This window comes from Ammodytes marinus, assembly GCF_949987685.1.
Source record: "Ammodytes marinus genome assembly, chromosome: 17".
Taxonomy (NCBI): Eukaryota; Metazoa; Chordata; class Actinopteri; order Uranoscopiformes; family Ammodytidae; genus Ammodytes; species Ammodytes marinus.
In genome coordinates, this window is record NC_137221.1 from 17,432,970 (window position 1) to 17,456,422 (window position 23,453).

The 23,453-nt window shown below is 41.7% G+C and overlaps 1 protein-coding gene across 1 annotated transcript in view; it reads right to left on the reverse strand.

Moving 5' to 3' along the window:
* Positions 1-21,398, reverse strand: part of rims3 (regulating synaptic membrane exocytosis 3) — a gene marked incomplete at its 3' end in the record, with an annotated part of 34,522 nt that extends 13,124 nt beyond the window's left edge. Inside the window, exons 1-2 of the mRNA XM_080045787.1 lie at positions 21,366-21,398; positions 7,828-8,176 (exon numbers count right to left, since the gene is read on the reverse strand). Coding sequence (XP_079901913.1) covers positions 7,828-8,095 — 268 coding nt within the window. The 5' untranslated portion in view covers positions 8,096-8,176; positions 21,366-21,398. The remainder of the gene's footprint in view (positions 1-7,827; positions 8,177-21,365) is intronic.
* Between the last annotated feature and the right edge of the window lie 2,055 nt (positions 21,399-23,453).

The window sequence follows — 23,453 nt, forward strand, 5'->3', positions numbered from 1 at the left end:
CGAGTATCGAAATGCCAGGTCTGTTATGTGATCCACTGTAACAGGCTAAAGGGCATGCAGAGGGCTTACTGTTTTTAACCCTTGGACATAGCAGTCTGTGGCCCCTTTCGTTGCATTCTTGGTGGGTTTCTTTCTCTTGTCAGAACATCTCTGATCAGTTCCACATGTTTAAATATCACAAAATGACTCAAACCCTTGGAATAGGATGAGGAATAGGATATAGCGTCCTGATCAAACGTACCAAATACTGCTACGCTAGAGCATACTTCTTATGTTAAGGGAAAATTCGCCGATTTTCAACCTTACCTCATCTACCATAATATCCTTTGGGTCGCATTATATCCCCGTGTATTTTTTCTACATTGTCCATTTTGCGGGGACCGAGCGGGACCGAGCTTCAAAATTCCACTCACCAGTGACGTTTCTGTGACGTCTTTGGCGAGAGGAAGAGCTTGTGCGGACTACAGCCCGAGCAGCTACCCCCCTCCCTGTGAATCCGTGCGATCCAAAACCAGTCACTGACAGACAGTTTGTTTTGGTGCTCGGGGCTGTAGTCCGCACGAGCTCTTCCTCTCGCCAAAGACGTCACAGAAACGTCACTGGTGAGTGGAATTTTGAAGCTCGGCCCCGCGAAATGGACAATGCTGAAAAAATACACAGGGATATAATGCGACCCAAAGGATATTATGGTAGATGAGGTAAGGGTGAAAATCGGCGAATTTTCCCTTTAAGTGAATAAAGGTCAGATATCAACATATCAGAACACTTAACGCATTACATATCTTCAAGTACTCATTACTAACATTCCTCAAAAAATAAGGTTGCTGCCTTTAATGATAATGTCTTTCTTGTTCTTTTAATTTTGAAAAGCATCCACCTGTCAATATAGCTATTACCATGTCTGTTCCATTTTGCAATCACTTCGAGTTCCCACAGACTGCTTCGATGCCAAACATGACAGCTTGTTCTTACCTCTGTCCTTTAGTTATTGTTTTGAGAATAATTTGTATCAGCCTGTCTTTAAGTAGCTATGGATTCATCCAACGCTTTCCAACAGTAACTGTCAACTTATCACATGTCATGATTTAGGTTTGAAGCATAACGTTTCAGAATCTTTTCAGGAGTTGAGAAAGCCGCATAGCTTTAAGTTTGCTCTACACAGACAAGCTGAAGTTTATAATGGTTTTATTCTAGTATTTGCTCATTTTGTCAGCTGGCATAAAAATACAACAACACAGAATTCATGGACCAGTACGGGAGTTTATGATACTGACTCAGGCACCTTTTATAGCCAGGCAAATCAAACAGAGACACCTGTTTTTTAACCCAACATAACTCAGTCAGAAGAAGTATGGGGGAATGGGTTTCTTAACATTTCAGGCAATGTTGAAAGCCGGTTCACATAGGCCTACCTTCATTCCAAGGTTCGGAGCGGCAGTTACAGTCAACAAACCCAAATAATTTGTCTCCGTACACCCAGAAATGTGGTTGCTATTGGTCTATGGGCAAAGTTGGAATCAATTCAATAAGCAAACTTAGAAGCGCTCTCTTCCTGTGTCAAACTCCCTGTCTCTGTTTCTTTTCTGTGTCTCTGGAATGCTTCCAAGAGTATCTGCAGGAATAAACACTGCAGTGGACAGAAATATTTAAATGAAAGAACATTTTTAAAAGGGAATTGAAAAGTCGAAGACGAGAAGAGGATGGGGTGTTGAGTGGGCCGAGGGAGCTAAGTGGAGCAGAAAAGAATGAGGTGATTGAGTGTGAATGTGCACCAGCCAAACACATCAAGACTTATAAACTGAAGGGAAGTGTGTGTGTGTGTGTTGGGGGGGGGGGGTCCGATTTGAAGCTTTTCACTGGTGACGCTAACCAAAAACACACACACACAGACACACATCCACGCCCCGGCTTCCTTTGATCTAACTCCTGGTGCACTGCATCTCGTCAGCAGTGCGCTTGTTTCCCCGCAAGCCGTGTCCCCTCCGTGCGGACCGACTGACAATCTATATCTCGCTTAGGGAGCTGCTCTGCTGGCTCTGTCTTCACAGCGGTGGGTAAACCTGCTCAGGAGATACGAGCGTGTTTTTTCGGCAGAGGGAGTGACTCATCCATTAAACCTGGGAAACGGTTATAGCCCTCCTCTCTTCTCCCTGGTACTAATAATAGCAGGTAATACACAGAACACAGACGGAGCCAAAATGCCATTCCCAACGCTCAGTGCCTGTTACGAAACCTAGATTAATGAGACAATGCCACGGAAGGAGTCTTTTTTTGGCTTTTGTTTTGTGCGGTGACAGTGTGTTGTTGGGAACTGTGAACCATTTTTGCTCTAAAGAGGATTAGGTAAGGAAGTAATAGTGTTTGAGTATTTGTTGTTACACCTGTAATAAAGGTATAATGTAATCATCGGACCGTAGTCAAGCCAGAGTTAACAAAAGTTTAAAGCCACTCAGAACCTCAGATGAGAATCCTGGTAATTCTGATCTATATATAAAATAGATATATAATAGAAAAACAGTCTTTATTCTTTTAAAATAGTCATAACATCCCTATTTTCTGGATGACACAGTTTATTTTGTTACAGTTTGGAAATGGAAAGTGGCCGAGCAACAATTGCTTGGAAATGGACAGTGTCCAATTAAGCGACAATTTCTTGGCTACGAAAACACTTTCTTGCTTGCATAAGAGCTCAGATGCGGCTGCTAGTTGTATATTGACTGGGTCCAATTCACAAAAACGGAGCACAGCTAGAACATACCCCGAAGAAAGTCTGACACAATAACAACGGCGTAACCAAATTACCTCCCTACAGCGCCTTATGGTGAGACGGTGACTTATTCGCCCACCGTCTGTTCACTTTGTCTTTTTCACATCTCTGTGTCTCTATCAGCTGCATCACTGTTCAGTCACAATCTCTATTCCTATTTGCTAAGATGAAAAACAACACATATTAAATAGACTGCTTATGATGGGATCTTAAATGTCATAAAAAGTGTGCAATACATTTAGTATAATGGCAAAGTACAAAAACACATTTAATCTATTGGTAGAGCTTTTGCTGCAAGTTATTTAATAACATCGGGTACCAATGAATCAATGACCACAAGCCATATAGTCAGTTGTTCTTCTCTAGAATGCATTTTCTGCATCCATTCTCTAGGGATCAGTTCAACAACCTGCAGCCTATTAGGCTATTAGTGGACCAACATAGCAAAGCATGAGGCCCTGGCACCAGGGCCGACCCGCCCTGTCAGCCAATCAATGCCTGTGTCACTCGGAACATGGCGCAGTGACAGCTGACCAGAATGGGCCCGCTAATGATTGCCAGGAAGGAAGACAGAGGGGGACCATAATCAAACTTGACCAAGTGAGGAGGAATCTTTGTCTGTTTTTCTTTGCCTGTCTGTCTTTGTGACCTTCCGTCTGTCCGTGCGGCTCACCCAGCTGATTAGATGAAGGCATTTTATTTGCCTGTAGCTGGTGTGAATTATGAGGCAGTGAAAACAACTGATTAAGGTAGCCCATTCCGGCCTCGCTGGGTCAATGAGCTAAAAGTCTTGTTTGGGTTGTGCAAACAGGTTTCCAGGTTGTTGAGTGGAAACAACCAATTATTCAAAAAAACAGGGACTTGGTCACTTTTCACGTAAAATAATCTACGTGAAATACCTGAATTCGACAAAATTAATTGAAACTTTGAGCCTAACTGGGGAATATTGAAAAATATCAATGCACAAATCCCCCTTTTTTTCTCCCTCAATACAGATTGTGAAAACTAATCTCAGGATATCTGCCAATAAGTACAGATTCAATAACAGGTCTTTCATTTCCTGTGTTTAAAATCTGTATAACTCGCTGGTGTTCTTTTTATACTCACTGCTCTTCTGTATTAAACTTCCAGAAATTATACAAATTCAAAAGCTACTGGAAGCATGCAATGTTTCAAAAATGCTTTCCTGACATCAAGGTAAACGTTACCTCGAATGACACTGGCAACTTTTACCGTTTCACAGTAAAAAGCCTCCAATTGTCCTAACATTAAAATGCCTTAATGGTGAAGCACATCCAGGGGAGTAATGAGTAACAGCTTGGATTTTAATGCATCAAAATTAGCTAACCACAAACCAATGAATGGAGGCAAACAAAGGAATATTTCATTTAGATCAGTCACGTCTGGCTGATGATACCCCCTCCCCGAGCTTTTAAAAAATATATCAGGAGAAATGATGCCGATTGCCTTTCTCATGCTCGGTAGGTCGATTCCGTGTGTTGTGGAGTTGCATCTCAAAACTTGCTGTTGACAACAAGGCAAGGAGCTGAAGATGATCCCACTACAAGCGAGGAGAGAGATGTGCTGCCGATGGAAGACTAAAAGGAGCGGTGCATGATACTGTGGTTTTTTAGTTCCAGGACCTGATGTGTTCCTGCAGCTGAGAACATCTAAATTTAGACACACCCCTCGTCTCCCCTCCCTCTTTCTCTACATCCTCAGCCCCTCCTAGCCCTCCTCATCCCCGCCAAGCACAGAGACATGAAAGCCCCCGTGGTGAAACTATCGACAGCGCTCCCTGCGTCAGACAAATGTCAGCTGTGCATGAGTGCGCCAAGCTCTTTGTGTGTGTATGTGTGTGTGTATGAGTGACTGCTGAAGAAACATCAATCTGAAACTGATTGGAGACAAAAACAGGTAATAAGAGGAAAATTATTTAGAGGTAGGTGTGTGTGTGTGCGGGTGTGCGGGTGTGTGTGTGTGTGTGTGTGTGTGTGTGTCTTCCTGTGTGTGTTCCTGTGTACGCTGCCCATTATAGCCATATGGTGACCATGTCAGAGCTGGCATGAGATAACATATGAAGTATGTTTCTCCGCAGCTGAGACAACAACCTTACTGGTCTTGTTATATATTTATATAATGCAATCAAGGTCCAATGATGAAGTTATTTAGGGAAATTCAGATCATTAATAAGAGAGGTCATTGTGTCTGTGAGGTAAAGATCATCCTGAACATTCCAGTATTAGGTATGGGTGAAAAAATGTGTGAGCAATTGTGCTTTGATCACTTTTTCAGATGCTAACTCAGACTTGTTTACTTGCTCTTCGATGAGATATTCACTTTGCTAATTTTTGTACTTATTGCACCGTTGGTCGGAGAGAAAGGTAATTTCGATTCCTCTGTATGTCTGGGACGTATTGCAGAAGTTGACAATAAAGTTGTTTTTTCTACTTTGAAATTTTGAAAATTGTATTCAGGCATTTACCAGGTGCAAGTTATTCTGTTACATAATGTCTTGATTTTGCAATATTTTGCTAAATATTTGTACAATTATGTTTAGTTATCTTATAAGAAATGTACTGCATACGCCTACAAGTAATCATTCTAGTAATGATTTGTATGTGCTTTTTTACAATTACATTTTTGCGTCTTGGACTATCTATGTTTGACAATTATTTTCATTATCGATTAATCTGTAAATGATTTTCTCAATCATCCAATTCATTATTTAATGTAGAAATGATCCCATGAATCATCTTTAGAAGTTCCCAGAGCCAACACCCAAGGTGAGCTACTCAAATGTCTCATTTTATTGGGGAATAAAAACAGCAAAAATTCACATTGAAAAAGCGAATAATCAAGTAGTCAAGACACCACCCTCAAATATTGAATTAAGACCCATACTGTACAACCACAAAGTAAGCACGGAAACAGAAAGACACATGCAGACATCTCTTTTCTTATAAGGTTAAAGTTCAGCGTACTGTTAAGGAGGAACAGAATGTGCAATGAGGATGTGCGGAGATGACAAAAGAACCGACAAAGAATTTAACTGCATTGAAATGAGATACACGCCATCAGGAGTGAGTGCATTTATGTACCGACACCGAGGCGCCAAATGAGAAACACTTCTGTTGCAGCTGCAGTGGGTCTGTAATTATACCCCACAGGACACATGTGAGAACACAGCATAGCTGTCACACAGCCACCATGCCTACTGGCTGCTACTGCTGCACTTCCCACTTCAGAATTCAACAGACAATGATGCTCACAATAGTGTGACAGGCGTTTCTTTTTAAAGGACTCATTACTATTATAATACCACTAAGGGCAAAGCCAGTGGGAGCTTGTTGAATAAGATATAACAGGTTTTATAAATGAGGCAGTGCACTATCAAATACTCTTTGGAGTGGATTATGCTAATGTGTACACAATACAATAAATACAACCAGTGTTCACTTCGACCAAAGTTAGCATCTGTTAGTCATTTTAAAGGCATGTTGAATATATTTTAGATGTAATAGCCAAACCAGAATGGTAAAAGAGGTCAGATTTCTTACCTAATTAAATAAATAAATAAATCTTAATTTACTTCCATAAAACAAAACAAGGGTAAAACAAAAGCTTGATCTCCTTGTACCGTACTTTTCGGCCTACAAGCCGCGACTTTTTCCCCGTTTTTCGACCCTGTTATTACACAGTGACAGCACAGTATATATTCTGTAGCTACTGGGGATGGGCGTTAGTAATCGAGTACTCGAGTACTCCTCGTTTCAAATGATCTCGATTGGTGGATAGGAAAATCGTTTTTTGTTTTTTTTTGTGTTTGTAGCCTTTAGGCCGGCTGGCGGGCCGCCCCTATTTTAAAATGTTATATACGTGTACAAAACGGCACAAAACGGATATAAAGTTGAACAAAATTAAATATTTTGATCCAAGTTAAATAAACTAAGCGTTGTGTCAAACAGAAACCGCAAATAACTGCCACCTCCGTGCAGCGCAGCCAGTGTGTGGTCTCCACAGCACCGCGGAGCTGAATGCGGTGCTGGAAAACTTGGAAAGACACGTAAAGAAGCCAGGCTGACTTCGGGCACATTCGAGCAAACAACATTTAAGAAGCCTTTATTATGGAATATAGGATTGAGATTCAAAAGCCGACGGTGTAACGTTCCGTTAACGAGGAATTAGTCGCGGTAATTAGTCACGGACAGGAGTGAGCATTACGCGGTTGGATATACTAGCCTACTACTTCTACTGCTTTGGTGAGTTATTTAGCCTATCTATGTGTTTAAATTGTAGGACAATAATTTTATTGTATTTGCTGCCCTTCTTATTTTAAATGTCTATTTTGAATGTTAGCCAACTACAGCCCATGCTTTTTTTCTCTCTTTTTTTTCTCTCTCCACCGCAGACCTACTCGATCGGTTTAAATTGTGGCCCGCTTATTTAATTACTTTCAGTTAGGAAAATGTGTTTTAAACTTGTGGAAAATAAATCCTTAATATCATATGGCAACTGTGACTGTTTGACATAAGCATTGAGCGCTTTATTGCGGTCAACCGTTGTTCTGTAGACAGATGCGTTGCGTCCTAAAAATTGAAAAAAGTTTAACGAAGAATCGATTGATCCTCGAGGAATGCAAGCGATCACACGAGTAGCGAAAACACTCGTGCCCATCCCTAATAGCTACTATTGCACAAAATGGTAACACTTACATACGTTATGCAAATATGCAACTTGTTTGTTGAAATGTGGGAGCTTCCTCAAGCAGCCATCTCTTTCCCGACAATCCCCTCTGTGCACGAACTCTTACATATGGTAATTAAACATTATAACACCTGCGGCTTATTGTCCAGTGCGGCATATAGTACGGAAAGTACGGTACTTAAGAAATAAGACAAAAGAAGAAGAATTGAAGGAGTGAAGAATGGAACAAAAGGCATCACACTGACCTTAACTGGCTTAACAAAAGAAAAACTATCTAGGGATAGAAGGAATGTGTGCTCAAAGGATAGAAAAGTAATCAGAACGGGGTGGGGAGGGGATGACTGTAAGCTGACCTTGCTGGTTGAGCTGCTGTGTGCTCCGGCTCCACTGTGACAACCCCACGATGGCCACCATCTTGGCGCCCAGACTGGAGCGCCGCTTCTTGTTGCCGGCCAGCGAGGTGGAGTCGGGGCCCCCGCTGCCGGGGCTCTTGTCCAGGCTGTACATGGCCCCCGAGATGCTGGAGGAACGCACCACGTTACGGGCCGCCACCGCGCTCAGCCCTCCGAGGCCGCTCATCCCGCCCGGGCTGGGCACCTCCACCGAGCTGCTCAGCATCATGGTCAAGCTGCACTGGAGGGGCCTGGGTTGGCTAAGGGGAGGACGGGTTGGGAGGAGCAGGGCGCTGAAGTTGGAGCTGGGCTGAGGAAGGAAGATGAAAGTTAAGTTATCTTTATTAGTCAATTTCCCACATGGCACATTGAAATTCGTCTTTTTTCGCATATCCCCTCTCAAATGACCACACTTGGAAGGGGGTCAGAGGAGTGCAGGGTCAGCCGTAGTACAGCAGGTTTGAAGGATAGAACAACAAGTCAAATGAATAGCTCGTCCTATAGCCGCAATAGCTCCCCCGAGGCAGACGTTTCCTGATCTTCAATTTTTCAGCCACAGTTTGGTTTACACTTAAATTCACTATTCACTCGTTGCAGGCAAAAATGCTTTCCTAGCCCAAAAGAGACAAATAAAAAGTATTTCTGATCTCCAATAGTTAGGAGCAAAACCTCAGAAATACAAAGAACACAGAGGTCAGTGAATGAGGACAATGCAGATGGCAGCAGACTGTTCAAGTGAGTTAAGACATACGTCTAGTCACACACACACACACACACACACACACACACACACACACACACACACACACACACACACACACACACACACACACACACACACACACACACACACACACACACACACACACACACACACACACACACACACACACACACACACACACACCCCCCAAATGCCAAGGCTGGCCTGCTGCTGAGGGGTGACCCTGTCAGTTGGTATTTGTCTTATGTGTAATGTTTTTTTGGAATCTCATTCTGCGTCTGACCTTAAACAGTGACAGATGATCAACTCTGGAGCCTACGTCATCACTGGTTGGTTGAATCCTGGGAGGATACCAGGGTGCTTGTGCGTGCGTGCGTGCGTGTGTGTGTGTGTGTGTGTGTGTGTGTGTGTGTGTGTGTGTGTGTGTGTGATGTGTAACTGATGCATACACACACACACACACATACACTCTATACAGGTGTTACTTACAACATCAACAATGGCTCTTTTATATTCCGGTGTCCCAGTCAGCATTAAGAATAACAGAACCCTGACGCTGAAATAATGGAATTCAGCCATCATCATTAATTCAATATTTGACATGTCACAATTTCTTCAGCGGAAAATAAAATGGTCTATTAACATTCATTATCTATGTCATGCCATATCTCTCTCTCCCTTCCTTTTACTCTCTCCTAACTTCAGAGTGATTATACTGAGGCTAAACCGATAGCCCCATGGGCACATTAAATTTGCAGATGCACTGTGGCTAACACTGTGCTTTTGCACTCCTTTTTAATATTTCTCTTTCGGCACTTCCCCGCTTCCACATAACTTTTCCTTCCACCTGCTTGCATAATCATTACAAAACCCTACTGAAATATTTTTGTCTACTTGTTTATATAATTTTTTTTTGTTGCTCAGAAAGTGCAGCAATGCAGTCTTTTCACTGTCTCAGAACCCACGTAGTAAGTAAGTACCATGCAATATTTTGCTGATGTCTACAGCCATGCTAGCAAGTCAGCTAAAATGCTGTTGTTTGGTGTGGAGGCTGATATGAAGGTCATTAGTTTTGCATGTATTTTGTCATGAGAGAAAGAGAGCTTGAATCAATGCAATTATATACAACTCATCCTGCTGAGACAATGCGACAATTCAACATTAGAAGTGTCCAGAATTTTAAATGCCATAATAAACAAGGGTTGTACAGGAGAACACACTGGTTTTGATGAAGTTATAGCTTCTGTGCATCAGAAAGCTCAAGTCATTTGATAAGGTTATCCATGGCAGGTGTACAAGTTTTTCAGAGAATATCCGACTTACATCAGTTCTCTTTTTTTATCAAATTCGTTTTCCAACAGTGGCCCTTACATGCCGTCGTACAGCCAAAAGATTCCGAGCACAATGCACAAATTATTCGACTCAATCGACCCATTATCATAAATAACACATACACACGACAGCAAATTCGCCCTTCAAACGTCTTTCCAATTGAAGAATCAAATGTAAATTCCCTGGGCTTGGGGTTGTCTCTGTAAATCACCATCATTGTCCTGCCCTTGTCACACCAATGCAACTGTGATGCTTAAAGCCCAGAAAAATGGCGCTGACCGGCTTCTTGTTTTTGTAGGGATGCATTTCAAGCATTACCTGATGCTGCCCACTGAGGAACGCTGAAGCGATGTAGCAAATGGCAATTTTTGGCATTTTGTAATGAAACTCATAATAATAGCTGATCAGGAGGAGATGGAACACTGCATGCTTTGTACAGAACTACTGCAGTGACATTTGTTATGACTGCAAAAGGGGATGGAGGGCGGAAGAGAGGGAGAGAGAGAGGGAGAGAAGGCTTACAATCGGAAATTTAGGTGAGTCTACTCTCTCTCTCGTTCCAGCCCAGGCACACTTCTCTCCAGCTCTCTGGGGGTTGGTGGAGGCCGCTGTACTTTGAACACACAGCGAGCAGCAGCAAATGAGGATAAGTGAATAATGGTGAAGGCTGTTGAGAGAATGGGGGAGATATTTCAGTTTTTCGGGTTAACGGAGAAGAGCTGTTCAGGGGAAGGGACGAATGAAGGATGGGGGAGTAAAATGTGGGCGGTGGGGATGCTCCATAATGAATGGACGCAGCGGGAAATAAAGAAAAAGAAACACTGCGGGAAGCCGGGGCCCTGATCTGTGAGAAATAATGGGAGTGAACAGCCAGAGGATAGACAGAAGGATTTGACACTGAAAGATACAATGACTGATACATGCATCCACTCCTCGTTTTACCGTTAACGATGAGCTCCTCAGTGTGTGTGTGTCGACTGAAGACATGCTCCAAAGTGACAAGGGGATGAACCTAAGTGAACTGTATATGTAAGCTGTGTAATGTTTATACATGTTTTGTCCCAGTATTGGTATTGTCGGTCTTATACTATATGCAAAGCTCAAGTTTCATTGCTTACTTTCAGGTTTTAGTTAAAGGAATAGTTCAATCATTTGTTAAAAGATGCGTTCTCGCTCACTTACACTAACTTTGTGACATCAAGGAGTCAGTTTTGAAAAATATTTAAAAAATAAAATGCTGAGTAGTGTAATTTCCCAATATTATTAAGCTGTTTTCGGGGTTACTTTGTGCATGCTTTTATTCTTTGAGGCAGAACTTCTAAGAGTTTCTTACCCTGTGCTGCGTGAACCCCACTGTTTAAAAATCAAAGCATGGATAAAAATGTAATAATTCATTTGAAGTGGGGCTTTCAGCAGCCCCTTGACAATATTAAGTGAAAATTGAGAGTTGTTTATGTTGGATATGAGTAATGGTTAAAACATAAGCACACACACACACACACACACACACACACACACACACACACACACACACACACACACACACACACACACACACACACACACACACTCTCTAGTAGCTGCAGTTGAAAATTCCACCTTGAACCTGTGCCCACATGGTGTTTTGCTGGACCAAGAGGTACAACCCAGAGCCCATCTATCATCATCTCGGTGCCAGACAGCTCCCCTGCCATATGTCTCTGTGCTCTCTAACTTCTCATCTCAGAGCTAATTTATTTCTCCTCCCGTCAGCAAACCGCCCCCTCCTCCACCAAACATGGATGCGATCAGCTCCTCCTCCGCACCTCCACTCCACCCATCTCCTTCTCCACCCCCTCACCGACCCCAGCCATATAAGATCTGGCCTCTTAATTGGTGCGAGTGTTACGTCGCTCCTACAAAATGAGGTGTCGGAGAGGCAGCGCATTAGCACAGCAACAGCAGACGCTTCAGTGCTGTGTATACAGTACTCAAGATGTGTTCGGGCACAGTGTTTGAGGAAAGGTCCCCTTGTGTTTTGGTAGTGCTCAGGGCCCAATACAGCTCACCGTTAGTTACCTTTGTTACAGTTACATCCAGGCTTCAGAAGCATGATATTCAACGGACTGACATGTTACCGGTATTCTTCTTCTCATGAAAGTCTTCATAATAAAGAGAATGAGCATATCCACCTCCCCCCCACCAGTCTTTCCTGGTTTAAACTTAGACCAAATGTCCCGCAGAAAACTGTTGCTGTTGCTATTCAAAAAAATGTGTAAGCTTATGCTAAGAAGCAAACAGCACAACATGTAAACACTCCTTTCAGTTTCTCCCATAAACACAAATGCCACAACCTTGTAATTAGATACAGCTGAGAGTTCCTTTAACGGCCTCTGTAAAGTGCCTCCATAGCATGCAGGCCACACTGCCACTGTTAGTCACTTAATTAGCCTACGATTTGGCTGCAAACCACCAGTGTTTATCTTAAGGAGCTGTCACTCTTGATTGAATCAAAGGCTTAAACATAAACATGATGATACAGTATTTTTTATTTAATTGTAAGGAGCTGACATTTTTCCAACAGGCCAAGTTTGCCTCTTTCACATCACCCAGATCATTCAGCCAGTGGCCTGTATCAGAAGTATTAATTTAAAAAGATCTCAACCTAAAATCATAATTAAGCGTAATTTTAAAGGTTTTAATGAGCAAGCCTTTTTAAGTGATCTCCATCATAGTGACATTCAACTGACTACGCAAATTTCGGATGTTGAGTTAGCCTTAGACCATTTCATCAATACTTTCACCTCAATTATAAACAAGCATGCGCCCCTAAAAAAACATAGAGTAAAAAATAGATCAAACCCCTGGTTTACAAGTGAACTGTCTGATTTATTTTCCGAGAGAAATAAAGCATGGTCTGTAGCTAGACGCTCTGGAGATAATACCAATTGGACAATTTTTAGACACCTTAGGAATAAGTGCACAGCCATGGTCAGGAAAGCCAAATCTGAATACTACCTTGAATTAATCTCAAACTGCTACTCTAACCCTGCACTATTTTGGAAAGCTGTGAACTATAATAAAAACAATTCTAGCACAGTTCCCACTCAGATCAAATTAAATGGTCATACTCTCAATGATCAAAAAGAGATTGGCTTAGCTTTTAATAAACATTTTGTAGCTACTGGTCAACTCTTTCAGAATGGAGGATATAGGCCTTCTACCACCAGTAGTAACGTACCGCCTGTCTCTCAAACTCCTCTTTTCAGCCTTGATCTTCTTCCCACAAGTGTTGTTGTAGATGCGCTCCTCGCCATCAACCCCAAGAAGTACATGGGAGAGGACAATTTGGACCCGTTTTCAATCAAGCTCTCTACACATATAATATCAAAACAAATTACCCATATTTTTAATCTTTCCATCTCCTCTGGAATAGTTCCTAAAATTTGGAAAAAAGCTCATGTAATTCCTTTACATAAAGGTGGTGACAAAAATAATCTTAATAACTACAGGCCAATTTCCAAACTCCCATGCCTCGCAAAAATTCTAGAATCACTTATTAATAACCAGTTAAAAACATTTCTAACTAGTGCTTCCATTTTGAGCCCATTCCAATCTGGTTTTAGGGCAGGTCACAGTACTGTCTCTGCTGTGACTTTGGTTGTAGACAACATTGTTACAGCATTAGACAAGAAAAAGCACTGTGCAGCACTTTTTATTGATCTTTCAAAGGCCTTTGATACTGTTGACCACCATTTGCTTTTACAGAGGCTGCATGACATTGGCTTTGATCAGTCTGCATGTAGCTGGTTTAGGGATTACCTCTCTGATAGACAGCAGTCAGTTAAACTGGGAAGATACCAGTCTGAGTTTTTAACTGTTACAAATGGTGTCCCACAGGGCTCAATTTTAGGTCCAGTTCTTTTCACAATTTATATAAATAACATTGTTTCATCGCTAAAAAACTGTCACGCCCATCTATACGCTGACGACACAGTACTGTATTGCATTTCCGATTCGGTGCACCAATCTATTGAGAACCTACAAAGCTCTTTTAACACCCTGCAGGACTGTCTAGTGGACCTCAGGCTTGTTCTTAATACAGACAAAACCAAATATATGTGTTTCTCCAGAGCAAAAACTATACATTTTAATGATCTTATTATTCACACAAATAATGGATCTCATATTGAAAGAGTCACTGAATATAAATATCTTGGCATCTGGATAGATGAAAAACTCTCTTTTACATTTCACATAAAAAATCTTGTCTGTCGTCTGCGACAAAAGATTGGATATTTTTATAGGAATAAAGCCACCTTCCCGTTGTTCAGTAGGAAAAGGATTATTGAGGCAGTTTTTATGTCTGTCCTTGATTACGGTGATGTGGTCTACCGGCATGCATCACATTCATGTCTAAAACTCCTAGACTCAGTTTTTCACTCTGCTTTAAGGTTCATCACAGGAGATGCTTATGACACACACCATTGTCTTTTATATGAGAAGGTTGGGTGGCCCTCCCTTAAAGAGAGACGTGATGCACATTGGCATGTTTTTATTTACAAAGCCTTGACTGGGAAGCTTCCTCGTTATTTAACAGAAATGCTGCTTGTTTCAGATGGGCTTTATCAGACCCGCTCCACTGACATGCTTATGCTTTATGTCCCACAAGCCCGGTCTGAGCTGGGAAAGACAGCTTTTAGCTTCAGTGCACCTGACTCCTGGAACAACTTACAGCTAAAAATTAAACTAAATACATTCATATCCTTTGGCCAATTTAAACAGACTATCTTGGATCTGCCAAACTCTACTTGTAACTGTTTTAATTAGACTATATTGTACTGTATGCCTTTTAATTGCTGCCACTCTTCCCCACTCTGTAAATGTTTCAATCGTTTTGTTTTTTCTTCTCTTCACTTGTTGTGTATTTGATGTTTTTGCATTGAATATTTTGTTTGTATTGTTGTTTTGAATTTGTTTTGACTCGACGTCATTGAAAATGAGGGTCACCCCTCAATTGGTCTCTCGAGGATAAATAAAAGTTAAATGAATGAAAAATGAAAATTCGGATCCAAATCTCAACTATAGGATACAATAAATGTCATACACTGAAAATATTAAAGGGGATATTGGATAATGTGGAAAAGGATCCGAAAAAGCTGAAAAACTGTGAAAAATTGGTGAAGGTATGTCAACACATTTAAGAAAATGCATTATTCTAATTATATTATGTATCTACATTTTATATCCTATCCTAAACATGTCATGTACTTGAAACTTAATAGAAGTCACAATGAACAATCACACCGGCAGTGCACAAGGACAAGCAGGAGCTGCCTTGCACTTCCTGTCAAGGCTGCCATGGAAACTTCCCAGGTTATGATACCGTGTGTGTGTCTGTGTGTGTGTGTGTGTGTGTGTGTGTGTGTGTGTGTGTGTGTGTGTGTGTGTATATAGGCCTGGCGCCTGCTGTGCCTTTGTGTTTACGCCCTGTGTCGAGGTTTGTGGCTGATGTGTCTCTCTGTGATCATACGGGTTCTCTTAAGGTGACGAAACCGAAGGCTGGTTTTTGACGTTACACAATCACACACTGAGACAGAGTTTAGAGTGCCAGAGCTGTGGTACGACTAAGAGCCAAATGGATCACACACAAAAATCACACACAGAGACACCAGGCACAGTGCAAACACATTATGCTGTACTGAATGTACGGGCCAAGAGCGCAGCAAAAGAAAGACAGGCTACTGAATGACGGAGGCGCTGACAATGCTGTCTCGGCTGATGGAGTCCAATTAACGTCCAATTCTTCCGTGAAACTGACTACTCTGTAACAGGTTTCGATCTACTCAGCAACACATTGACCAAGAGTGTACTGTGCATCAGAAAATAATTGACCAGATACAGACATGGTGTTATTTAATATTCACAAATTTCCCATTTCACACTCTGCAGAGCAATATTAAGCCTGGTTCACACACACACACACACACACACACACACACACACACACACACACACACACACACACACACACACACACACACACACACACACACACACACACACACACACACACACACACACACACACACACACACACACACACACACACACACACACACACACACACACACACACACACACACACACACACACACACACACACACACACACACAAAATAAAGGCTAACATCCGTGAAACGAATAGCAAAAAGGAGCTCATATAGAGCTTTTGCTTTGCCTCTCCCATTGGACCAATCCAATTTTTTATCCAATAAATTCTTTAATGAGGTCAGTCTATGAGTCACTCCCTCTTCATCCCCTCACGACAGCAGACATAAATGTGATCCGTCACACCATGATTTTCACACAAATTGCCTGGATCATGTTGAATCATTCACGGCGTCGAGGCGAGGGGTTTACATCTTCTCTATCCAAGCTACAATTACCGGGTCAAATTAGCCTGTCTGAGGTTGTTTAAAACATAATGTTGCATAGAAATGCTTGACTCAATTGATGACACAAAAACCCCGGCTAATACTTTAGCATGCTAGTTCTCTAGACAATTTAATTTTTTTTGGTTTGCCTCTTTTGAGTACATCTTTTCTCAATAAAATTTATATTTAATGTTAACATTCATTAGCAAGTTTGTAGCTTAAATGTATTAACATAGCTAACTTATTTTTCTTAGCATTTAAAAAATATTAAACATGAGAAGTCACCATACTATTATGCTAATGTATGCAACTATTTTGGAATTAAATCAAATACATGCTATAAGTAGGGGGCGCCCTTAGCCCAGTTGGTAGGGCGTCCCCCCCATGGGCCTCGGCCAGCAGCGGACCCGGGTTCGATTCCAGCCCGCGGTCGTTCTCTGCATGTCACTCCCCTCTCTGCCCCATTTCAACTCTGTCTCTACACTATCAATAAAGCATAAAAATGCCAAAAAAAATATCTTAAAAAAAAAACATGCTATAAGTTGTTAATGTTTGTTATCATGCTCAAACATTATCTGTTAAACTATATGTATTGTGTATCACCATTGGGGCATTTTTAGAGTTTTAGCCATTATTAGTGTTAGGAAAATAGGCTACAGTAGACAACAAGCTAACACTTTGGCCAGATTATCTTGACCACTGAATATGGAGGTAAAACCAAAAGTGGGTCCACAAGTAATGTGCACATAATTACACCAAGTTTGATGTTGAATTTTAACTTGGATGGTTCACAGAAAGTCTTTGAAGTTCAAATGTGGATGTTTACAAATGAGAGTTGTAGTAGAAATTTCACAGCTCCCTCGGTTTTACGTAAACACACACTCACTCTTCAGGGGCATGTTAGTACCTGTTCAAAACAATATAAATGATAGGAAAACACTTTTGGCATGAAGCCACAGCGATAACCATCAAATCACTGTGTAATATCATTTCAAATGTCCATTCACTCAACCTGAAGCCTCCCCCATATTCCACACTAATCCCTCCGAAGCTGAGCTAGCAAGACATTGTTTTTTCGTCTAAGCAGTGCCAGTAAATCCAATATCTCTTGCAGTATTTGAGCCAGCAGCCTTTTTTGGAGAGGTCAGACCTCTCTAATATCCCCACTTATCACCTCACAGCAGTCTCACCAGCTCACAGGGTTTCTCCTCACACCGCCATGTGGGGTGGAATCTGGTGTGAAAACTAGACACACTTTGTCAAATGTGCTTTCTTCTTCTTCCTTAGGGACTACACAAACTGCCTACAATCGTTTTATTTATTTTCTTCCAATGTAAAAGTTGTGAAGGTAAAGAAAGTCTGATTCCCAATTGTTTCTCTTCACTTTAAACACACCTTTTCACTCTTGCTTTTAATCCAAACTTTTTTTTTCTTCTCGTTTTGTTCTGTTTTTCTTTATTTGGCTGCTATTGTAAAGCATCTTGGAGCATCTGGAAAAGCGCTGAAAGACATTCCTCCTTTTCATCAGCATCAAGAGAAGGAAGGCAAAGTTACTCCATCATGAACAGGGGGGGGGGGGTTGGAGAGCTAGCAGAAAATAGAAATATAAAAAGTCAGAGTGGCTTGACTCGAAGAAAAAGTGGGTTAAGAGGGGCGTGATGGATGAGACTGGGAGCTTTCCTGACTCGTGGCCAGCGGTCTCTGGTGACTAATGTTCCCCCCCCCCCCACCCAATCTCTTCATCCCACCTGGGATGCTGCTACCTCAGCCCCGGAGCGGAGTAGCACACAGGATCACATCCCAATTGTAAGGTCTGGAATTACCCTGTCCTGGGCTTAAGACAGAATGGGTTGTGTGTGTGGTGTTGCGGCTGGGGCTACAACAGGCCTGAGGAGATGCTGCCAAGGGCTAACCAAAGCACGCCTCCCTTTCTTATTTAGTGCCAAACCTCTGGCAGGGATGGGTGCATTAGAACGTAGTCAGATCCTGCGATATAAGACAAGATGCAGCCATAGCTTTATCTCCCTCTCCATCTGTCCGTGTTTTTAACACTTATATCATAGGCTTTTAATCCACCTTTCTCCGAATGATCCTTCCATATGTGACCTTGTTTTTGGGTTCCTTGCATGTCTTTTTGTACAAAAGGATATTAACTAGTCAGTCTTATATTCCATTAAAATGATGGATTTTAAAGGCTGTAATTGTTTTCTTCCATTGCGTTCATATTGTGTTTTTAATGGTGTGAATCATCATGATAAGGAATTATATTATCTAAATCAAAAAATATTTCTAATTCAGATTGCAAATGTATCTTACAGTTAATGAGGAAGATTAAACTACATAAACTGACACCCAGTACTTTATCTGATCTATTTTTTGAGACACATACTAATGGTGAAAGGTCCAGTGATTATTGACATACTGTATCTCTTTTATTTTGTTCATTTCAATTCCAATAAATGCAGTAAAATCACATTGTTAATGCAAGTATAAAACCTTCATAATGTCCGGCAAGACACAACGATCATTGATACTAAACGCTAGTGGTTCTGAATCATGACTCTATAACAATGAAGAACCATGTGCATTTTCTGAGTCCATACATAATGATTTGCCTAAAAAGTACTACAAATAAATTGCCCATTTTCTATACTGCTAAACACTTCTGCTTGCAGGAAGTGCAGGAGACTTTCGTCTCCTAGACAGGTATCATGTTACTTTAAAAAGCGGGTAGCTCACATACATATGATGCAGGTCACCTTTGCTCCTCATACACATATCGGGTGTTGAGTGCAATTGATTTTCTGAGGACTGTTGTTGCTGGTGTAGCTTGGGAAAAGCACATTGGCATTCAGCTGGATGATCACCTGGCACGGTGTAATGATAAATACACTTCAAAAAAATATGGCTTCCAATCCCCATCGCCACATCTACACAAGTTCAACTGTGCATGCATAATGATCTCATACAAGATTTATTATGGCCTCTCATTAGCAAGTCCATTGTGAAGTGGGACCAATCACGGCTTCTCTCTTTGATGATACATACCAGTTGGCCTTACAGAATACAGATGGACTTCTACAAGTGTGCACAGCCAGCCACGTAAGGTGCAAATGGAAAAAAGAGCCCCACATTCACACGCTGGAGCCTGCTCATTAGTATGATAAGTGTCTGCTCTGCCCCTAGCTTGTTTTCATTTTATTTTCATTTCAAAGAGGAACAGGACCCGCAGCTGCCAGCTAGAGATTTGAAGTGTGGTCAGATGTGAGAGTAAGTGTGTGTGTGTGTGTGTGTGTGTGTGTGTGTGTGTGTGTGTGTGTGTGTGTGTGTGTGTGTGTGTGTGTGTGTGTGTGTGTGTGTGTGTGTGTGTACACACGCAGCAATGGACTTTGCTTTTGCCCTTTGCAGCTATCAATTTTCCTTGAGTGTGTGCATCTGTGTGTGTGTGTGTGTGTGTGTGTGTGTGTGTGTGTGTGTGTGTGCGTATGAGCAGAGACTATTTGATGGAGGATGATACCAGGCATAACGGTCAGGCTGGCCTGTTGAATAGCCAGTTTATCCGGTACTATCGGGCCCATCTCTTTGTACTACTCCAACATATACACTAGTAAACACGTGCATATATTTCACCCTGGGGAATACTTCAGAAGAGCATGGCAAAGCTGTTTAAGGGAGGTTAAAAAAACAAATGGGATGACTGCATGACTGAGCACAGAATTTGTGGCCTCTGCATTTCAATGTTTAAGTTATGTGTGAGCAGAGATACAGAAACTAGTGTTTCCACGCGACAGGGTTGAGATCTTTTTCCAGCTTCTTTACTGTCTTGATTATTTCTCGATGGATCATCCAGAGGATCAATCGTGAGTCAGGCAAGGATTTCAAAGAGTTAAGCACATGGGTAATTATTCCCTTTATACATAATATGGGGCCAATGAGTCCTTTAGTGCCCGGTAATCTACTCTGGTCTATAAGCCTTCTTCACACTAACACCTGCAGCGTCAGAAAGAACATTACAAAGCTTTCAGACTGTGATTTTGAAAAAAGGAACATGGGAAGCTCTGGGGGACTTCAGTGTCACGTGTCTCTGCGCTCATCCACAGGTGGTGAACACAGTTTGAGCCGAGATCTGGACGTTTTTTTGCACATGTGCATGTGTGCTGCGGGCCCATCTGATACAATGTAACACCTCAGCATGCACTTGGCCTGACCTGAGTGCTGGGCTGGCAGAAGACAAGACACCTCCAAAATATGCTTATTTTCTCCCAAACACTACCCTGCACCCCCTTCGCTCACAGGTACAAACACAAAATCAAAGACGGGGTTGTGACATCGCATATACATAGCCTTCTTATCCTCCTGAGGCACCATTATGTCTTTGAACCAATGCATTCACAGGCAGAAGTGAAAAGTTAACCTCTGACACGGTTGTTCCCATTGCTCCCATAGGACTTAATCAATTGACACAATTAGTTTCCCATTTCTCCAGCAACAAAACAATCCCCAGTGGAACATATGGAATTTTCCAAACATGCATAGGGGCATAGGCTAGTCATGTACATTGTGTTTATTGGCTGTAGATTCCTTTCAAAAGAAAAAAATACATATAAATAAAAATTGTATCTATTAAAATATTTAGGTCACGTTGCAATCCCTCTCCTGTAGCCTTTAAATATGCATTACATGTATCATCTCACATGATCACAGCAGTCCCTTTTAACAGTTAATAAGATTGACTGACATAGCAGGAGGCTGGAAACGGAAATCTTGCATTAGGGGGCTGATAAAGCTATAAAGATGAGAGGAAGAGAAGAAAAGGGATAAACCAAGTATTTTCAGCTGATGTTAACCATACTCTTTATTAGGCCTACAGATTGTCACAATAATTACTAATTCCGACGACTGCGCAGAGTTTCATCACTAATCTGCTATTAATTGCAAACAGCCGTCGCTGCCCTGTGCGGAGAATTGAGCACGGCGAGCCCTTCAAATTAAAATAAATAAATAAACGGAATCAAAAAGAGGCTTACCACGAACAGCAAGGAGCGGCGAAGGCGAGGGTGCAGGCAAGGGGGGTCGGAAGTTGTCAAATGATTGTCTGCTTCTGTCGTATCTGTAAGAATGACATCGTTAGGTTTTTTTTTATCTTTGCTGGTGTGCTGAAGCTACCGGTCGGTCTGTGCGCTCAGTTGCTGCTGGTCACCAGGCATCCAAAGGCGAGATGAGAGACGCGCTGCTGTGGAGACCGGAGAGAGAGGAGAGAATAGAAAAGAGGGAGAGAGGAGATTGGCTCTGCTGCTCCTCAGCGGTATGGCAAACAGCGACAACGTGTGGCCTTGTGTGAAAGAAGCATGCATACAGGCTACAGGTCTGTCATTCTAGGAGATGGAGGGAACAAGGTGCAGGTTCAAGTCGTCAAGTTAAGGTTGCACGTGTTTGCATACGTTGGAAAGCCCGGGGAAAAAAGGTGTTCTCCACTAAAACTACATGTGGGCTAAGACAGCTGCCATAGCGCATTTCCTTTGTTGGGCTATAGAGCAGTTGTGATTCTAGGGGGGGCCTTTTTTATTTTATTTTTTTCCTGGTATGTAGCCTAGTTCAGAGATGATATGTATTTGTTTTTTTCTTTCTTAACTTTTTTTTGATAGGTAGTTGCCACGTTCATCACACAAACACTCCAATCCACTGATATGAGATCAGTTTGCAATTTTCAAGTACTAAATTAATGGTAGGACTGTGGCCACTAGAACTGGTCTCTGGTCAGCAAAGGTCTTAAACAGCAGTGTGCTTGTGACACGCATGCCACCCATGCACGTGTATGGGCATGTGCCCCAGCAGATTTTTGAAATCTGAATAAAAAAAATAAAAGTTTGTAGTTAGCAAGTGTAACATGTTCTTAGTAAGGGCAGAATTTCATAAATAAAGGTTTATTTTTTTAGCAAGATATTTGGTCAAAAGCTAGTGGTCATCCGTCCCTCTGTCCAGTTGTTGCATCTGGCTGCTAGCAAGTTATGTTGTCTTGCTAATTTTACTATTCATCTGAACTGAAATAAATATTGACTTTTTTCTTTATTCTCTTCGCCAGAATGCTTAGATTACATGTTAAAAACACAAAAAAATCTTCTGGGGGGGATGCCCCCGGACCCCCCTTCAGGGGTTTAGTTTTCTGACAAACATTACAATGGATACTAACATGATTTGGGCATTTGGGATTATAAATCATCTTTGAATTGGCTGTACAGCGTATCACATGCTATTCATTCAGGTGTGCGATGGCCACTCCACTCTAGCTCTGTGGCCCATCTTGGCCACCCCAGTCAAAATTTCCTGGAATTGCCACTGCTATAGAGCATAACTTTTTCAAATAAATGGATGTTGGTCACAATTTAAATGAAGACGAACATTAAAGACATACGCCTACTCAGCGATTGTAATCCAGAACACTTTTTGTCAAAATCAGCCATCCGCTACCTGTCCATCGTGTGTGCACGCTGAAAGAAATGTGGGTGTTTATACACAGCCACAAGCTGTCAGCCAGCAGCAAACACACGTTTCAGGGAATGGCCTGGCCACCTTTGAGTGTCAAACATTGGAGCGGTTATAGGTTATAAACTTAAGCAAACTTTCGCCAGAGTTCCTTGGAGATTGTGTACCCAACCTTTAAACAGAAGTTTGTGGAGGAGACCAAAAACCGAGCTAAAAGAGAATGAATTTCGCACTTTCATTTGCAATATGGCCAGAAACTCAACTCCAAATGAGCAATGTGGCTCCAAAACATCCCAAATGACATGGAGATCTTTTGTGGATTTGGGTTGACAGAGGCTTTAATAGTAGACCTAATAATAGTCATAGGCTTTTACTTAAAGCCTACGACTATTATTAGGTCTGAACACACCATTGACATAGCACCTCTTAAGCTTAAAGCCTTTAAGCTTAAGAGGTGCTATGTCAATGTCGTCTTCACAATTTGTTTTTCCATTGCCACTAAGTGGCCATACAACTCCAGATATTTCATTCATTTTTTTATTAAGATTAATTGTATTATTTGTTAGTCAAGGAAATCACTGCAAAGAAGCTGTTGGCAAAGCTGTTGGCACCTATGAGCAGTATCGATCCTC